The following is a 20,578-nucleotide window of genomic DNA, read 5'->3' on the forward strand; positions in this document are numbered from 1 at the left end:
CTCTCTCCCTTTCTTTACACATGCACACCAGGGTTAACCCCCACCCTCATTTGAAGCCACAGAGGTCAAAGGACAAAGCGCAGGCAACAGCAAGAATTCTCCACTGCTGCTGTTTGTAGCCCTCACCACCCCGACCAGGCAAACGCACTCCACAGCCTACACCCAGAGTTGTCTTGGGGGAAATTAATAAATAAGACTGCAATAATGAAACAATGACCAGGAAGGCTAATCACCCTCTATATCCAGCCCCCACACAATACAGTCACTGTTTTAATCACGGTTCAGTTCGGTTTTTACTAAAGTAGTTAAGATTTAAAACATTTAATGTTATTTTGTTCATGTTTTGTTGCATCATTGTATATTTTTTTCCGTATTTGAGTTGGCAGAGCAATTTCTTCCATCTAATCTGGATCAAAAAGTGATAGCAGGGTTTTGCGTTTCAAAGAAGGAAAAATAACGACTCTATTTGCAAATTTTGCATTTTTGATTTTGGGAAGGAGTTTTTAGTTCAGAGTGCCAGACTGTGTGGCTGCTGCGAAAATGTCCACAACTCTGAGTAAACATCAGGTAAAACTAACCACCCACATAAACCCAGTCTGAGAAGTAGGCCTGCCAACAGTAACACCAACAGGTTTGAAGCTTCATCGTTGTTTGAACAGTCACCCCTGAAAAACACGCATTTCCTGTCTCTAATGGAATGAATCTTCAACAAATAAAGCGAGGCATACAATCCCTGATGAATTATAGATTTCAGTTCAAGCACTGCAAGCTTGGCACTAAAACCTTACAACCAGGATAGTACTCTTGATAAAAGCAGAGACTGTATCTGTTTGATCACTTTGGGCGGCTGTGGCTGAGTGGTTAGCACAGTTGTCCTCCTAAGTAGGAGTTGGGGGTTCGATTCCACCAGCAGTCACATGCCGAAGTGTCCCTGGGCAAGATACAGAACCTCTCATTGTCTCTGATGTGTGTCCCATCAGTGTATGAATGTGATAAAGCTCTGATTAGTCTTTGTATAGATCTAGTAGTGCTGTATGAACGGGTAAATGAGGGCACAGATTGTGTTGTAAAGAGCTTTGAGTATCTTGATAAGATAGAAAGGTCTTGTATAAGTACAGTCCATTTACCATTTAAAGCATGTTTTTTGGTAGGGATAGTCTAATTTTTTGATCAGTTAATGTCTATCCTAAAAATTAATATCAGATAAATAACATTATTAACTGACAATTTATATATATGAATGTTTCTGTTCAGTGCCCTGAGATGACTTCTGTTATGACTTGGTGCTATAGAAATAAACTGAATTGAATTGACGATCTATTACTAAGGTTGATAATAATAAAAGAGCTAGCATTCCTTGAAAGATTGCATGGCATGAACATTACCATACATCTTTGCCTTTCAGTGGCAGGCGATAATACGCAGAAACTTTAGAATAAAAGTTGGATGGATGGACAGACAGACGAACAGACAGTTTTATTAAGTTTGAATTAAGATTAGTTAGGATAAATGTAGAATGACATCATACCTTGCTCGGTTCGCTCTCGCTCTGCTTCTTCTTCAGCTCATCACATTTGCGGTCCTTGCAGATCTGTTTGCACCTCTTGCGGTTCAGACAGTTGCCACAACTTCCGCAGTTCTCTTTGCGGAGACAGGGAGGACAGGTCCCACATTTCTTCCTCTTTCTTTTCAGCAGGTCAACTTTGGCATCAGCGTTCTCGTTGGGCATAGTAAGAGACCGTGGCCCTGCTTGCTGGTGTTCCTTGTCAATAGATTTGCACAGCGAAGACCTCCTTGTCAAAGGTCTTTGCAAGAGGGTCTCAGCCTTCTTCACACCCGTGGAAAAGTCATTATTGTTCACAGGCAGTGAGCTTGACCTTGGCCTCAGCCTAGGCATGGTTATTCTAGTAGTGTTACGTCTTAATATGTCTGAAAATCGAGGGACTTAAAAACATGTATTTAAAACTGTTTAAAAGTGGAGTTAAAAATTAGCACCATGATCCATCCAAACTAACATTTAGCTGTACTAGATGTCTGTTCTTAAAATCAACAAGGCAGATTTTTTAAAAAAATGCTCCTGAATGGTCTAGATTTTTCAAACCACTAAAGAAAATAATCTCAGTCTCGTCATCTGTGTAGTGTTGCCAAAAAACTGTTTAGTGTTGATCTTGCGTCTGGTAACAGTAAGATTTGTTGTTGTCACCCGAGAGGCTCTGGAGGATCCTGGCGGTCACTCTGAGTCTGGAATCCATCTCCAAACTACCCCAAAGAATGGTTGGCAGTCTAACATGTTGTGGGGCGCGATGTTGGAGCCGTCTGCAAGTGTGTAGAGACACAAAGAAGAAGACAAAACAGTTTGATTACCCATAAACAAGTAGTTGCACCCATTTTTTCTATTACTTTTCCAGAACATGCGCTTTACGATTACTGTCTGAATACTGCACACCCGGTACATGTAACGCATTAAGAAACGTTAGATGCTTTACTCAACATTTCAATCACACACACAACTATTGTCTGGACATCAACTGATTTTCAAAAAAGAAAACAGCTGTCAGTGATGTGCATCTCGTTGGCTTGTGGCCATGCAGGCCTACGTGCACAGTTTGAGAAGAAGATGGGTTTTAATGGCAGGCCCCATGGACAAGGGGCTTGTAGCTCTCTAAATGAAGGCGGGGGATGATAAGCTGATGCCAAGAAGGGTCCTTTTTGTTTTGGGGGTTGTGCGCTTTAGTCACCCATGAGTAAAGTGAATTGTACCTTAAAACAAAAGTCCTGAAACAAATTAAACGTGGCATGCCTACTGTGCAAACCTCTACAAACATTAAAGTGTTTTTCTAAACATATTGTCTGTGCTGTGTGTAATCTCAACTGTTCATTTAGCACCAGAACATAAAGCAAATCAAGTGAATACGCTCATGTAAGTGAGCTTTGTTATTCAGTCCAAAAATGTTTGATGCCACACACGGCATGCTTTAGAGATTCTCAAGAGTTGACAAGTTCACATGGACTTTCAGATGTTTTATGTATATATTACATACATACTATATATTAGCCATTAGATGAGCTTTCTGAAGAACAAGAGCTCATTTGTTTTCAGCCCAACAGATGTTCTCTTTAGTTGTGGAAAAACTTTCGTGTGGAACTGGTAAACTGCTCAAAGCCAGTGCTAGCATCAAGTCGTAGCATCTATTCATTTCAGATGTAAAATGGCTACACGGACATGCTAATAATAGTTTTCTAAACTAGTTGTTCGCTTACATTTTATAATGAATACTACATCAGAATACACTAAGTTATCCAAGTATCATTATTATGACCAACTTAAATAAAACACTTGCTTACAAGTATCCTGATGCGTGCTCAATAATCCAGGTAGAAAAATCTAAAATAGTTAAATCTGGTCCTCTGGACATTCAAAAAAATAAATAAATAAAATTGTAGAAATGTTTCAACTTTCATCCGAAAGACTTCCTCAGTCTGAGGTGCTGTATTCAACTAGCTTACAAGGTTTTATTCATGTCTGACATAAACAAGCATCTGGACTAACCTCTAACCCTAAACGGGTGCAGTTTAAGTTATGACGGTTCCATTCAAAATTCACTTCAATTCAAAACTACTTTATTAATTCCAAAAGGGAAATTAAATGTTGTAACTCATCATTCTGGTTTCATTAAAGAGTTGGTATAGATGCTGATGGCTGTAGGCAGGAAGGATCTCCCGCAGCAGTCTGTCCCACAGCGTATTTGAAGAAACTGGCCACAGATGCCGATCTGCCCATCCTGACCCTGCAGGTCTCTAAGTCCTCCTTGGCAGCAGGACCGCCCGAATGTCAAACAGAACTCCTCTCCGAGCGATGGCCACTCCTATCAGCCTGCCGATCTCCTCGTCACCATGGACAGAGCTGCAGGTGCCGGGGGATGATCCCGGTGCTCCCACTGTCATGAATCACGTTTCCAGCCAGCTGCAGGATCTCGGCAGTCAGGCACTCAAACACTGCCGGCAGGTAGATGGAGATGCGTCCACAGTGCCTCCTTTTCAACTCATTTGGGATATGGGGCTGTAGTTGAGGTATTTGAGCTTTGAGAGGTTAATCAGGTGCTCCCGATTGTAAAAATTGGTGACATTGGTGTCATGGTTACACTTCATAACAAATGTCCAAAAGTAAAAAGGTTTCAGTAAAACTTCTTTCAGATGCACAGCATCAGATACCAGAAGAAACAATCATCAGAAAAATTAGATTTACATCCAGTAAAAGAGGAATTAAAGTTTTCAAAAGCAAAATCCCAGAATGAATGTAACAGAGCTACTCCAACATCCAGCCACCTTGAGCAGCGCAATCCAGTTCAATGCTACGGAGACTGCTACCACGTAATATGCAGTCTTTACTTTTCTGTCCCCACTCAAAACTCCCACCTCTACAATGCCCCTGAAACAAATGAATACAAATTTGAGATACATGTAATTTGAATCTAAATTTGTCGCCGGTTTGCAACTTTTGTTGCTCGAGGCACCTATAGAAACATCCATGGCCTTGCTTTAGCGGCCAATGGCACATGGGCAAACCTTTGTTTGGTTTCCACAGAGATTCTTAAAGTATTCTCCATTGCACATTTTTTCTGTAAAGTACATTTGGAGCCAATATCATAATTTGCTTGAACTACTCATCCTTCTGGTTATCTCTACTTTTTAGCTTTACATCACAGATCAGCGTATTTTACTTGGAAGTGGCAGACACCTAAAATTCTTGGGAATACCACTGGAGAGATTTTAAGTACCACTTCAGTATTTGTACCACAGTTTGACAACCATGGAGCTAGACCATAACTTAAAGAAAAACTACAATATTTACTAAAGAATTTATAATCTTCTTTGGTTGTGATGTTTCAGTATTCATGTTGGTGAGGGGTTCAGTTGTTGGCATGTTTGATTGACAGAGGTGGGAGATTCCATACTGCATTCTTTTTATGTCTGAAGCCGGAACTCGGATCTGGGGCTGACGTCGCAACTAACTTAGCTATGGTCCAGATACAAGTTAGACATGTGCTCTGTTACCGGGCTATACAGGCAACACAAGCCAGTAACAATGTATTTTTGTGCAGACTATACATACTGTAGCAACATGTTTCATAAAGAAGGAAGCAGTATTGCATCAGTGACTACAATCACCAGACGTGAAGATAAATGGTTCATTAGTGCAGTTATTACCATTACCCTGCACAAGACAGCCACATAGGACTCTGAAGTTGGGGTAGAATAATATGTTAAAGACCAGACCAGAAAACTAATTCTAAAATGCATTTCTCTGACACACCTGGGATCTTTTTTTTTTTTTTTTTTTTGGGGGGGGGGGGGGGGGTAATAATTTGTGTAATAAGACAGATGTTCAGTTACGAAAACAGCAAGAAACTTGTTTATACTCTGTGCTCAGTGACCATGTCACAGCTAGTAAGGTCCAATCTATCATCAACTAGACAGAATATCATTTTCAGTGGGAAATGCAGGAATAACAGGAGTTTGGTCTAGAGGTGGAAGTTGAGGCTCTTTGAAGGGAGTCGGACCTTGTGAACGTTAAGCCACGTGACCTTACATGTGACTTACATACGACGTATCGCCGTACCACATGACTTGTGAAGTAGATGGATGGATGGATGCGCTCAACCATCAGCGACTCAATTCCTTCGCTTGCGTTAAAGAGCCCTTGGAAAGATTTGGCTCGTTCACGAACGTCACATCTCTAACTTGGCCACGCTGGTGTAGTGAGGTCCAGGTGGAGCAGGATGCTGCCAGCAGTTTCTTATTTGGTGGTCAATGTGTTCAGCCCATTGTCCAGTCTTGTCCGATGCATCACTCTTCTGGAACTTTTGACCTGACAGTATGCTCAACCGCCTTTTTTGTTTTCTAGATTGGGTGTTTTTGCACATTTCTTGGCTTTGAAAATATGCAGAAGGACTACACATATTAAATAATTACAAAAACAAGTCATTTCAGGTAGGCTACCTGCTGTGAAGAAAACAGCAACAGTTGCTTTATCTAGTTTGGCAGAACCTTTTAGCCGGAGACACGGCGTGTATTTAGTTTGTTTGGTTTATCTGAGCCAACATGTAACAGTTTTAAAGGCAGATAAAAGCTGACTCAACAGGCCGGGTGTGAAACAGGCTGTAAATCTGGAGCACGTGCTCTCACCGGCATGCCTCTCCACACCTCCTCAAATTAGAGCTGCGCGCGCCAAGTCATCTCCTTCAGGTCAACAATGAGCTCCCCTACTGTTGTTGTTACTGTAAGTCCACGTGCTTTTGACAGGAGACCCCCCCTGCAGGGAGGGGCGCCCCAGGGCACACCATTAGGATACCACCAGTTTACACATCAAACACCGAGAGGCGCGTGTTAGAGCACGTGCCCCCCCACAGCTAGTCCAGGTGACACTTTCACCGACCATACCGCACGTGAACGTTCATGTTGCTGCCGCCGAGGTCACGGCACGCGGACGGAAATGCGCGTCCACGTCGAGAAATAGACGCTTGATAAGTTTTCGCATTTTTTTCCAAATTAATGACGTCACTTAATTTATCTTTCAATTAAGACATTAAATCATTTTGTTACACATTATTAGTCAGTAAAACTCAGTACCTACCATACATGTCCTGATATTCCTCCTCACGAGTGCGTGTTTGAAGGCAAAGTAGCGATAATTAAAAAAAAATAATAATAATAAAGTTGTTTTGTTTTTTTTCTGGCAAAAGTGACTGAAAATCTCTATAAAGCGCGTGAGGATAAGGCTCGAGCCTACATGACATTACCCCGCCTTGGAGACTGCAGTGTGCTCGACGTGAGGGTCAGAGATGTAGAAAGACTTTAAAGGTTCAAGTCATGAGTAAATTATGGAGTGGAGTCTCCACCCAGAGGGGGGAGGGGGGGAGGGTGGTGACGTCACACAGCTGGGAGCTCAGGGTCCCAAACTGAGGAACTCTGGGGTTAATAGATGATCTGGTGTTCAACAGCAGCTCTGTGGATGAAGACAAGAAGAGTCCTTAAAGCTGATGGAGTCCCTCTGTCCAGACCACGTGAGCTGGACATGTTTTTTTTTTTTTTGTTTGTTTTTTTTTACAAACAATCATCAGTTTATCACCATATATTCATAAAGCAGAATTAAATTCTTTACTGAAATGATTTTATGGAGCAGGATTTAAAACTGTGGCTTTAAAAACATTAAATTAGTTTAGGATTAATACTATTAATTCATTATCAACACCTCCTTTTGGTAACTGTAGCTTAAAGACAATTATATTAAGTTTCTGAAACATGGCGGAGTGAAAATCCAACACAGAACTATAATATTTGGCTGAATATGAACTAAAACCTTGGGGCCAGCTCAGACACCACCATCATGATTTAAAGCAGACAAACTTCACAGATTTCCTGTTAAATATTTGAGCTGCCGTGCTGAAGTATTATTTAAATCCTCAGTTTGGTGTATCTACTTATGTTTGTGCAAATGACTCGTAGCTTACTCAGATTTCAGTCTCAACATAAAGAAGTGAACTGATATTAACAGGAAGTGTACTTCATGTCCTCAGACCACAACTTATGTTTGAAATTATATTAAATTACACATCAGCAGGCTGACTGCACTAACTTACTTGTTTAAGTGATTTTTTTCTCATATAAACACTGAATGTTAATCGGATTTATCAAGGTGTACAATCTAAGATCATGCAGAAGTGAGAATGGAGAGAACAATTAGAAGCTAAATATTTATCTTTACTCCAAACATTTAATGAATACCATTTAGTTAGAACACATTCAGTCTTTAATTAAGCAGAACCCTCCGGTGGAGGCCGAGTAACAAACAAACAAAATGCTGTAAACACAAACATCTCTTTGGAGGTACTTCAGTAATTTGTTCCTGTCGTTTCAACAGTTCAACGTGTTCAAAACAAGCTTCACTAGAGTTTCCTGACAGCATGAAGACACAACAAACTTTATGGATCATAAAGAAAACAAAAACAGGCGAACGTGTGTTTTAGCTTTTCACGCCTCGGCGGTAATAAAATACTCCACGTGACGTGATTTTCGTTGGGGCTGTGAAGAAATGTCCGTCCCAGCTGGTGGAGAAGTGCACAGCTGAGTTCTGTGAAGTCCAGTGCTGCAGACAAAAACTAACAATCAGAAGAAAGAACAGTGCAGACAACAGGTGGAAGAGATGAACAGAAAATAAGAATAAAATCATGAAGAAAAAGTAAGAGATGGGGACTCTTTGGAACGTGTGATTATAGGAGCTTGTTCTTTAACAAGTTCTGACCAGTTTGATTCAGTGTGTGTGTCCCCCCCCCCCCCCTTTAATAACTGCTACAAGGAGCCCCCATGGGTCAGCCGCAGGTAGATGCACTGGGAATATACAAACTCCCCTCCCAGTCGAAGCACTGGACGGTGTCACGGTTGGGTCCAGCAGGACGAGCAGCGGTGTTTATGTCCGGACCTGGAACTTGCCGGCCTTGGTCATGTACTTGATGCCTTTGAAAGGTTTGTACTTTTCACCGTACATGTCCAACCGGTTCACCTTCAGCCCTGCGAGGAAACGCAAACGTCAAGAATGCTGATGACGTCACAAACTATTTGTTTCAACTAAAACCCCCTCAGAGAAGTCCCCGCTGGGTTTCCATCCCCGTTAATGATCACTTTATTATCCTGCTCTTTTAAATCCCAGCACAAATTAACTAAACGTCCTAAAACAAGACGTGCTTGGTTCAAATACACAACGAAGGTGGTGGTTTGACGTTTTGTACAGGAGCTTCACGTTTAGTTTATCTATATTTTAGCATAAGCTAAACATAATTTTACACTTTATAAAACAATTATTATCTGAGCTACATCACTGCATTGCTATAAAACACTTGGTTTATACCAGTCTGAACAATTCGTTTGTAACAACTTGACATCTGCTTTGTACAGTTATGTTGGAGTATTATTATTATTACAATCTTAAGAGACCGTGCGTCTGCTGTGGCAGCTGCTAAACTGTGGAACCACCTTCCCTTGAACGTCAGACAGACTTCTTCCATGTCCGTTTTTAAATCCCGTCTTAAAACTCTTCTCCTCTCCCTGGACTTTGACACCATCAGAGGTGTTGACTTTTAATCATTATAATCATTCTTTACTGTCTGTTTGTTTCATTATGTGTACAGCACTTCAGTCCTGTGGGTGTTTAAAGAGCTCTATAAATAAAGCTGGTCTGGTATTAGCTGCATTTGGCGCCACCTAGTGGAAACCAGTCACAGTCTGAAACCATCAGGTGGCTGTCAGCTGACCAGGCTAAGTGCTGACAACTGGAGTTCAAGAAAATTACCATATGGACAACTTTAACATAAACCTTTACCCTAGTATATTAAAACATCTTGATTTGACTGTTTTTACAACTACAGTAGTCCCTCGCTTCTTCGGGGTTCGTTTATCGCAAACTCGCTCTATCGCGGTTTTTCAAAATAAGACTGGACATGACGCGCAATTGGCTGATTGATGGACGAGCCGCATGAAGGGCATGGAATTTTTATTAAAAATAAATTATTTTAAATGATTCAGGCCATAGCTGCAGAAAAAAAAACTTCCTCCTACACCTTTGTGCAGCCCTCACTGCAGGACAAACTTCCTGCTGCAGCTGATCAGCTGCTCACTGTGCAGAGCGGAGAAGTGGGCGTGACCAAGAGCGCTTGCAGGTGGCAAAAAGCAAATGAGGCAGAGCTGAAATCATGACATTCTGTGCTTTTAGACTTTATAAACATTGTTTAGAATATTGCAAGAGTGTTTGAAAGGTTTAAAACGCCTTTGTTTATAAAAATAAAACTACTACTTACTACTTGTACTACTATTCCTACTACAGTTTTTCACTTCAGGGTCTTCAGGGTACAGATCCCCCCCACAATAAATGAGGGACTACTGTACTTTTATTTGATTTTAATAACTTTTTGTTGAATTATTTTATGTCTAAAACAGGTCCCTCTTGTAAATGAGTCCTCGTGACTCAGAGACTAACCTGTATAAATAAAGGTTGAATGAAAAAAAAAAAGGACAAACAACATTAAAGCACTTTGTTAACACACTGTTATAACAGAGGCTGAGAGTGTGAGTGTACCTGAGATGGCCATCTGCTGGATCTTGAACTGAATATTAATGGTGGGGTTCTCATCTGGTTTAGAGGCGCCGGCCTGCAGGTTCATGGTGCCTTTCAGACTTGGAAGCTTCTGTGGGTTGATCTTGCCAACATCCCATGTCAACAACTTACAAAAACAAGAATATGAAGTACTCATTATGAAGTAAAGATCACAATGACAAATGTGATCTAAAACAAAACACAGAACACCCACAGGGTCTCAGGCACAGACGCACACGGATGTTTTCTGTGTACCTTTGTGACGGGGTCAAAGGTGTACGTTCCCTGCGAGGAGGTGAGGTTGGCGTTGAGAACGCCGCGCGGCAGCTGGCTGCTGACCAGAACCGACTCCACCACCTTACCCATGGTCTGTTTGGGGCCCAGAGTCAAGTCGAAACGACCCTGGGAGCTGCCCTCCCGGAAGGTAATGTTGTGCTTGACGTACACGGGGATGGCCACCAGGCTGCAGGAGGAGATGAAAGAGGACTCAAACTTTTCTAACCCTTTTAACTCTGTTGTGGCTATTATCAGTTGATTCTGTAGCTGAACACCAACTTCTGAGAGCTGACGTGGTAGGAGAGCAAGCGGAAGTTTCCGTCGGGCGGGATGAAGGAGAGGATGCGCTCAGCTTCCCACCGTTTGAACCGAACGCACGGGTGAAAACTGACATCATCCAGCAGACGAGGATTCTGGGAGAGAGTGAATCAGTTTGACCGTCTTTCCAATTAAAACCAAAGAGTTCATCAACAAATGAGCTACTATGAGTTTTGGAGCAAAGCAGAAGCAGAAGGTTACAACCCAGCAAACCCACCATGAACGAGAGCGTGAGGTCCGGCATGCCGGTCAGTTTGACGCAGGCATCAATGACTCCCTGGATCTCTGCTGTGATGGTGGAGCCTGAAGAGAGCAGTCATTAATCCTCCACACAGACAGAACCATTAACACAACCAGCTGTCGGAGGAGCACCTGACTTATCGATGATGGCATCGATCTCTTCCACCACGTCAAAATAGGCCTCGTTGTTGGTGTATTTGACCCCGGTGCGTCGCCACGGCACCACTGAGAGCTGACCCGTGGGCAGCTGCTCGCCCACGTTGGTGCTGCCTGATGGAGACATTCACTGAGGATAAACAAACAGCAAGCACACGGACGCCATGTACACAGGTGTGTTCGGACGACGTACAAGAATTTTTTTGATGTTGTTCCCAATTTTTTGGACCAAAATGGATGAAGTGAGCTGCACAGCACCATTTATTATACACACGTCTGAGGGTTTTCTGTGTACTTTTACTGGGTAAGCTGCAAAATTACAGAACAGTAGTCCCTCGCTACTTTGCGGTTCGTTTATCGTGGACTCGCTCTATCGCGGTTTTTCAAACTAAGATTGGACATGACACACAATTGGCTGATTGATGGATGAGCCGCACGATCAACATGGAATTTTTATTTAAAATAAATTATTTAAAATTATTTAGCACCTGCTGCACATTTGTGCAGCCCAGAGCTGCAGAAAAAGCTTCCTGCTGCAGCTGATCAGCCGTTTAGCGTGCAGGGTGGAGAAGTGGGCGTGGCCACGAGATCTTGCAGGTGGCAAAGAGCAGAGGAGGCAGGGAGCTGAAATCATGACATGCTGTGCTCTTTTTAGAACCATTGTTTAGAATATTGCAAGAGTGTGGGAAGGATTTAAAATGCATTATCTACTTACTAGTACTACTATTCCTACTTCACAGTTTTTCACTTATCGCAGGACGTCAGGGTACAGATCCACCGTGATAAACGAGGGACTACTGTAATTTATTTGAACAATACGGGCTGAGGTTCTCCAGCAGCAGTGGATCTCACAGGACTTGTTTTGATCCTTCACACTAAAAGTTTGATTTTGAAATACTCTCAAAATTCCTGTTGATCTCAGCTGCAGAATGCGTTTTACTCAAGAACAATAATACAAACTATTTTCATAAACTTCAGATGTGTAGAGAGAGTTTCTTTTAAGGTTAACGCTCATGAATAATGCATGGTGTTGGTGTTTGAGACTTTTATTGTGAAGGACTGAAACAAGTTCTGAGAGTTTTGGCTACAGCGGCAGTAATAAACTGCACTTTGGGCTGCATCAAATAAAATACTCCATGTTACTGTGTAGTTAAATGTGTTACTGTGTAATTAACCTGTAAAAAGTGTGCCCACATCTCTCTGATGCAATATTATTAAAGAACTGAACAAATATAGAATCACTTCCTCTGGTTAGGTCTTGAATAACTTTTTTCTCAACTTTTCTCTGCCAATAACATTTTAACTCTAGTCTTGACTCTAGACATTGTAACTTTACGATCAAATCTTGAAAAAAAAAAAAAAAAACTTCTCTACATTATATTTTTCATCCAAGATAAGTATTTGTAGCAAAGAATGTGTGACTGTGTGCCTGCAAAGTAATGCCAAAGTAAAAGCTAATTCTATTTCTTATTGTGTCAGATTGTTTGGTCTTATGTTTATTCGCCTGCTTTGTGATAAGATAGATAGATAGATACCTTCATAAATAAAGCAGCTCTGCGAACAGCTCATCTTATTCCTGTTCAAGCTGTAGTAAACTGTGTGTGCCTTAAAGGCCTGCATCTATGTTCATCTGTCTTTTAGCAAAATATCTCATGAGCCACTGGACAAAATACAGTGAAACTTTCAGAACATCTACAGCTGATGAAGTACTGGTGTCAGAAGACGGCAGCCACAGCTAATCGACCTCAGCAAACATACAAAAGGCTTTAAGTCAAATATTGGGCGTGGTGTTAGCCAAGAGTCAACCCCAATACAAACTTGGAGTGCTAACAAGTCACACAGTGTTTTAAACTTTGGCATGCAAGGGTGATAAGCACTATTTAATTTGGTATGCATCCTAAACTTCTTGTCTCTATGGGAGCCCAGGTCAGTGTGAACTCTGTCACTGCTGACTGAGGTAAGGTAGCGGGCGTGTGCAGGGGACCTGTGATGGTGTTGACCATAGTACGGAGAATGGTGGGAGGCTTAATGAGCTCTTTGAGGATGTTGGACTCTGTGGCCAGTGGAAACCCATTGTCCAGCATCTCCTCCAGCAGCTCATAGACCACCACCACGTTATCCTTGATGGCTGCCTCCGTGCACACGCCAAAATAGTCCTGGAACAAAACAAACACATACAGGACACAGATATTCTGAGTGAGGTGAGTTAAAGTAAAAGCAGAAAAAGTAAAAAAAACACACACGAAGGAGCAACCTGGAACGTGTCGACGACTCTGTGCAGAAACTCAATGACGAAGAGCGGCGGCACCTCGCTCTGGATGACGGCCACAAAGTAGATGCGGTGCCTGAGCACGCTGATAAGGTAGTGATGTGGCGTGGAGATCACCGGTGGCACGTTCTCCAGCTCTGTGGCGCGCTCCTGAGCCTCGAAGAAGTAGTCGCACACGGAGCGGCTGACCACACTTTTCCAGTGCTTCTCCAGGAAAATGTCCCCGGAGGCATTTATCAGGAAGAGGCTGTGGATCATCCTGACTAAAGGCAGAGAGGCTGAAGGACAAACAGAAAGTGAGACGGGTCAATTAACAGCAGGACACCTTCAGAAAATTATCAAAGGGGCGGCCATCTTGAGTAATAGCCGTCTCTAAATGTTATCAGTCGTAGATGTACGTCTTTGAGACTTATCCTTAAAAAAAAATCTGTCCATTGGTACATGAGCAACCATATCAAGAGTGTGTGTGTGTTGGGGGGGGGTCCTCCCAAAATATGATTGTTATTGCTTTTAAAGTTAATCACAACATGCACTACAGGTCCCTAAACATGAAGCAGCTTAGAATTCACTTTAAACACCAGAATCCACTTTAAACACCAGAATTCACTTTAAACACCAGAATCCACTTTAAACACCAGATTTCACTTTAAACACCAGAATCCACTTTAAACACCAGATTTCACTTTAAACACCAGATTTCACTTTAAACACCAGAATCCACTTTAAACACCAGATTTCACTTTAAACACCACAACTGGTCCCATCATGATGTTAAACAGCAGGAACCTCCCCCTCTTCTCACATGACACACTCCTGTTAACTGGGAATATGACACCGGGATATTCATTAAACATGCTACCGAGTTCAGGAGCGCTAGCAGCAGGTAGGAGTTCGTACTGGTGCAACAAAAAGGCTCACACTGGTCACAGAACATCTAAACGCGCAGTTAACGGAGGCCTTCATCATCTCCATACATCAAAATAAAGAAGATGCTTCGTCTCGTGACAGAAGATCCGACAACCAGGAGGAAAATGCGTTCAAACAACTGCAGTGGTATCGCTAAAAATACAGTTTTCTTCACAAACCACTCATAAATTACAAGTGACTTACCAAAGTATACGTTTTTTACACTCTCGTCTAGTCTTCTACCAGTAAACGAATAAGCAGCCGTCGCTGCTTCCCGTTAGCTTGAGCACCGGAACTTGAAGCGAGACAGGATTTTCCAGTAGCCAATCAAATGTCAAGGATTGTTAAACATCCCGCCTACTTGGTGAAGTCACTGGTAATCCTGAGCTATGATTGGTTCATGGCAGGAAAGCTACGGCGCACAGATTAAATGCTGCTCGCTGATTGGCTTTGAGCTGTTCCTGGTCTGACATTTTGTTTTCAGTATCAGATTTCATCTTGTGGAGTTTCTCTCCATTCAAACAAGCAGGGCTTGTTGAGAAGGAATGAGTTTAAATGCAGGGTACGTTTCACTCCAGTTTTTATGTTTAATACGCCAAAAAAAAAAAGACATAAAATAGGGAAAAATTTGACTCCATAATGAGAATATATTATTAAATTAAAAATATATTTAAAATATTCATCTACACACGGTGCACATTTTAAATGTTATTACTTCTTTATTATTCAAAAATAAAAATCCACAAAACAAAATTATTATTTAATTAAAGATTAATTTATTCACAAAACACATTGTTATGCATCACAATGGGAATGTGAGTAGAAATAATAATTATCATTAATCCAACATTTTTCAGTCAGGTCATCTGGACAGTTTCTTTTTTTTGTGCTGAAACGTTTCACCTTCGATCCAGAAGGCTTCATCAGTCAAGGAAACACACAACAAAACTGATTCTTCCCCCAACAGCTTACTCCAAAGTGGAACAAACCAGTTATGTTGGTGCTAAGATCATAGATATAAACTGGTTGAAAACAACAAAGTTCATGCTCAATAATCCAGGTATACAATCCAACATTTTTCAGGGCTGGCAATTGAGATCTGAGATCTTTTTATGTGAAAAAATGACCAACATTAAATATAGTTTTTATTAAATAAAACATTTAATGAAAAGTGTGAAGGCAGTTTAGGACATTTGTCCACTGTATGGATGAAAGTATTTGATCACATCGGACCATCACACCAACAGTGACTGGATGGAGAAGGTCCCACTTTAGCAGCCAGAACAACTTCCAGTCTTCTTGGGAGGCTTCCAACAAGAATCTGGCAGTTTCCGAGGACATTTGTGCCCATTCCATCTGTAGAGCATTTATGAGGTCAAACACTGAACTTTATTCCAGTTCATCTCAAAGGAGCGCTCATGGACTTTTCAACAGAACAAACCAGTTCAAGAAGTATTTTAGTCAATTTGTCATCAGCCTTTTGAAAGCTAATATGTAACTGTAGTTAGTGTGCTGTTATTAATGTTCTAGTAAACGTATTCTGAACCGTACTGTCTGTGGTTTGTTCACTGGAACAGTCCTGTTCAAGGCCAGACTGTCCAAAGAGCTTACATGGACAGAAGCCCAGGGCCCTGAGGTTTAGAGGGCTCCAAATAGTATTACTCTTTGTAATGATTGAGTTTTCCAAACACAGACTGCTATTTATTTTGAATGAAATGCACGCCCACATCCCTGGAGAGATTAAATTGATGGACAAACTATCAACTGCTTGACTTGGCTTTCTGTTTAATTTGCTTTAAGTTAATACAGTTCTACTGCTTTAACTAAATGACTTTTGTCTGTTAAATCTGCGCCATGACTGGTTTGTAAATATTAATTTTGCTTTGAAGCAGTGCTGCTGTTTTATACAATCCTTTTTCTATTTTCACTTCATCTTCAATTCAATTTCAATTCAGTTTATTTATTTAGCGCCAAATCACAACAAAGTTGTCTCAGGGCACTTTACAGGAACATTCACATAAAACCCAATTAGTAAAGTTCTCTATCTAAGGAATCCAGCAGACAAGATGAATCTTGACTTCGTTGCAGTCTCCCATCCTGAGCAAACACAGTGGCAACAGTGGAAAGAAAAAACCTCCAGCAGAACCAGGCTCAGGACGAGCGGCCATCTGCTTTGACCGGCTGGTTGAGAGGACAGGAAGGAGAGACAGGCAAACACAGAATGGTAGGTCCAAGTATAGGTCCAGGTGAACGTGAAAGACAAAAAAACACATGTTAAGGATAGAAAAAATAATTACAAATACAAAACAGGTTGAGCAGAGTAAGTAAAGACAGTAGCAGAGTGAAAAGTGTGGTCAGTTTGTCCTCCAGCAGTTTAAGCCTATAGCAGCAGAACTAAGGGACAGCTCAGGAAACCTAAGCCGACCCTAACTATAGGATTTAGCAAAAAGGAAAGTCTTAAGTTTAGTTTTAAAACTGGATCATGTGTCAGCCTCATGGACAGAGATTGAAAGTTGGTTCCACAAGAGAGGAGCCTGATAACTGAAAGATCTGTCTCCCATTCAGTTTTTGTAAACTCTAGGAACCACAAGTAAACCTGCAGTCTGAGAGCGAAGTGCTCTGTTAGGAAAATATGGAACAATAAGATCTGTAATATAGGATGGAGCTAGGTTGTTGAGAGCTTTGTAGGTTAGAAGTAAGATTTTGAATTCTATTCTGGACTTGACAGGGAGTCAATGGAGAGAAACTAAAACTGGAGAGATATGATCTCTCCCACTAACTCCAGTTAAGACTCTGGCAGCAGCATTTTGGATCAACTGAAGATGTTTTAAAGAAGTATTTGGACATCCAGATAATAAACCATTGCAACAGTTCAGTCTAGACGTGACAAATACATGGACTAGTTTTTCTGCATAATTTTTAGATGTTTCTAATTTTAGTGATATTACACAGATGGAAGAAGGCAGTTCTAATAACATTTTTAATGTGGGGGATAAAAGACATGTCCTGATCAAAAATAACACCAAGATTTTTAACATTAGAGCTGGAGGACAGATTAATGCCATATAAGGAGGGAGAAAGACTGAAAAATTAATTCCTACGGTGCTCAGGTCCTAAAACCAAAACCTCAGTCTTGTCTGTGTTCAAAAGGAGAAAATTTAGGGTCATCCAGGTTTTTATGTCTTTAAGACGTGCTTGTAGTCTAAGTAGCTGATTGGATTCATTGGGTTTAATGGACAAAAATAATTGTGTGTCATCAGCATAACAATGAAAATGTATACCATGATGTTTAATAACTTTGCCTAATGGAAGCATATATAAAGTAAAAAGTACTGTCCCAAGCACTGAGCCCTGAGGAACTCCGTGACTAACTTTGGTGACTCCATGGCTAACTTTGGCTTTCATCTTAGGTCTATGTAGTAAAGTTTATAGGTTTAAGTTCTATCATGTGACCTGTTATTTTTTTAAAGAAATACAAAGTACAACCAGTTTAAATAAATAAAAAACTACTGTGACAGAGTGAATAATTGTCATATTTTCTGACGACAGGCGTGGAGTTATTTTACTATGCTTTGTATTTTGTTGAAGCTAAGGGCAGCTCTTCACTTTGTGATTAAAAACCTTAAAACTATCAAGCACATTATCTGTAATTAGGTGTTAAAAAAGGTAATTAAGCCCCCAAAGTACCTCTAGCCGAGAGGTCCACACCGTCCTCGTCCTGTTGGAGCAAAAATGGACGTCCCTGATGTGATGACACAGATAGAAGCAACATTGTCCAAAATGTCTATGACTGAATATCTATAATCAAGTAACTCAACTTTTAGTGAACTTTAAAAATATGTCATCAGAAGCTGGATTAGATGTTAGGCGTTTGCATTAATTTGATAAATCAAAGTCTTCTGTGTCCATATTTTATATGACTGGTGAGCTTGTGGATAAAAATAAAAACAGTGTTCATCCATCCCAGAAGGACATCTAGTGGTAAAAACTCATCACAACAGCTTCATCACTCAGTAACAGTAGATGTTATCTGGACAATACTCAAGTATTTGAGTCAAAGTTCATCAGTAATGTCCCAGCGCGGTTACGTTTCACACAAGTCTTGATATCGATTTGATAACTAATCATGTTCAAACTGATCTCGCAGGGCTGTCACTGCAAAAATGACTGACAGAATATTATATTGTATGTAAATAAAAGTTGGTTTTCCTGGTTTTCTGTAATAAAAACTCCAATATAAATGTTTCTAACACAAATTCTCTCAAGAAGATTTTTTTTTTTCACCTGAACGGCCTAAATGAGGACTAGAATATCAGTTTACACTTACAGTAACAGCGGTATATGCTTTGAACGTGTAACCGTGTGTCCTCAAACAAATTCTAATTGAACTAAGAAACCAAACCTAACTTCAAAACTAAGCTTTGAAGGGAGGTCAAATAAATTTCTTGTTTTGGGGAAAACATGATCAAGTATGCTTGAAAATAAGATTAAACAAGGCAACAAAAATATATATCTTATAAGATTATAGTAACTGCCAGAGTCTTAACTGTTAGTGTCTCCAGTTTTAGCTTCTCTCCATTGGCTCCCTGTCAAGTCCAGAATTAAATTCAAGACCTTACTTCTAAACGCTCTCAACAACCTGGCTCCATCTTGTTACACATCTTATTGTTCCATATTTTCCTAACAGAGCATTTCACTCTCAGACTGCAGGTTTACTCGTGGTTTCTAGAGTTTCCAAAAACAGAATGGGACATGTCTTGCTGACATGTTCTTGTTTTTACTTTTCTACATCGCCTTACAACCTAGCTGTTCTTTTTTTTTTTTGGTTACATTTCTTTTAATACCATTTTATTTTCACTTGTTCTTCTCAATTTGTACACATCCTTTATGTTGTCCACTGTTGTCATCACTCTGTTAAAATCAGGTCTCTTGTAAATGAGTCCCTGAGGCTCAGTGGGATTAACCTGTATAAATGAAGGTTGAATGAATTGGAGGCAGATCTTCCAGTTATCAGGCTCCTCTCTTGTGTCCGTGAGGCTGACACATTGTCCAGTTTTAAAACTTTCCTTTTTGATAAATCCTAGAGTTAGGTTTGGCTTGGGTTTCCTTCCCTTAACAAAAAGTAGTACATTTGAAGTTCATTTTTGCAAGTATACTCTAAGTTAAGTATATCAAGTATACTACAGACCATACTTGTAGTGTACTACTGATTTAATACTTGTTTGGACTAAATTGGTACATTTTTATACTATTTTTAAGTATATCACATAATGTTTATAAAACGTAAACTTGAAGTACACTTCCTCATTTTTAGTGTAAAATAAGTATACTTGTAGTACACTTAAACTTTTTGCTAAGGGTTTCCTGAGCTGTCCCTTAGTTCTGTGACAGGCTTAGACTGCTGGAGGACAAACTGAGCACACTTCACTCTGCTGCTCTTAACTTACTCTGCTCAACCTGTTTTGTATTTTGTAACTATTTCTATCCTTGACGTGTTTTTGTCTTTCTTCCAGTAGGGAGTACATCTGCACCTACATCTGGACCTGCCATTCAGTTCCTTCGTTCTCCTTCCTGTTCCTCTCAAACCCAGCCGGTCAAAGCAGATGGCCGCTCATCCTGAGCCTGGTTCTGCTGGAGGCTCCTTCCTGTTAAAGGCAGTTTTTCCTTTCCACTGTTGCCTTTGTGCTTGCTCAGGATGGGAGACACTGACGAAGTGAAAATTCAACACAATCTGCTTCATTAGAAAGATAACTTTTACTGCTTCTTTTATGTATGTGAATGTTTTTGTTCAGTGCTGAGACAACTTCTGTTGTGATTTGGCGCTACATAAACTGATTTATTATTAAATAAGAGTAGTGCGTGCCACACATCCTACGCCCGGCGTGTGTCAAACTCAAGGCTCGGGGGTCAAATGTGGCCCTCGGTGACATCTTATCTGGCCACCAAGATGTTATTTTAAATGTAAAATACTTTTGTCACCTTAATTTTTTTCAGTAATCTTTGATTATCATGTCAAAAGTGCAACAGAGAGCATCAAATGAGATCAATCAAACTCTCATTGAAGAACCTGCAACTAAGAAAAGATGTTGGTTTCTAACTTGAGTTAATGTAGATTCTGAAACTGGCCCTTAGTTTGAAATAGGTTTTAATTGTGGCCCCCTTTTGTAAATGAGTTTGACATGTCTGATGGCTGGGACAAGCAAAGCCCTTGTATAACGTTTGACCTTGATTTGTGACCTTAGATCTGGGGTGATGAAAAGACCATG

At 40.7% G+C, this 20,578-nt stretch overlaps 1 protein-coding gene across 1 annotated transcript; it reads right to left on the reverse strand.

Annotated features, from left to right (window-relative positions):
* Positions 1–8,466: 8,466 nt before the first annotated feature.
* Positions 8,467–14,597, reverse strand: ap3m2 (adaptor related protein complex 3 subunit mu 2). The gene is made up of 9 exons (XM_037680593.1): positions 14,517–14,597; positions 13,392–13,684; positions 13,122–13,293; positions 11,114–11,251; positions 10,959–11,044; positions 10,703–10,836; positions 10,403–10,610; positions 10,130–10,274; positions 8,467–8,568 (listed from the first exon to the last, which is right to left on the reverse strand). The coding sequence occupies exons 2-9, from the start codon at positions 13,662–13,664 to the stop codon at positions 8,468–8,470; spliced, it is 1,257 nt and encodes a 418-aa protein (XP_037536521.1). The 5' UTR covers positions 13,665–13,684; positions 14,517–14,597; the 3' UTR covers position 8,467.
* Between the last annotated feature and the right edge of the window lie 5,981 nt (positions 14,598–20,578).

Source organism: Nematolebias whitei, chromosome 8 (genome assembly GCF_014905685.2).
Source record: "Nematolebias whitei isolate Nwh7 chromosome 8, NemWhi1, whole genome shotgun sequence".
Taxonomy (NCBI): domain Eukaryota; kingdom Metazoa; phylum Chordata; class Actinopteri; order Cyprinodontiformes; family Rivulidae; genus Nematolebias; species Nematolebias whitei.

Bases quoted from the DNA above. Each gene is read 5' to 3' on its own strand.
- ap3m2 (XM_037680593.1), bottom strand. From the start codon at position 13,664: ATGATCCACAGCCTCTTCCTGATAAATGCCTCCGGGGACATTTTCCTG. The intron at 10,275-10,402 runs GTACACAGAAAA...TGTTTTTGTAAG, and splicing joins CCTTTGACCCCGTCACAAAG to TTGTTGACATGGGATGTTGG. The intron at 8,569-10,129 runs GTACACTCACAC...GTTTCCTCGCAG, and splicing joins CCAGCAGATGGCCATCTCAG to GGCTGAAGGTGAACCGGTTG.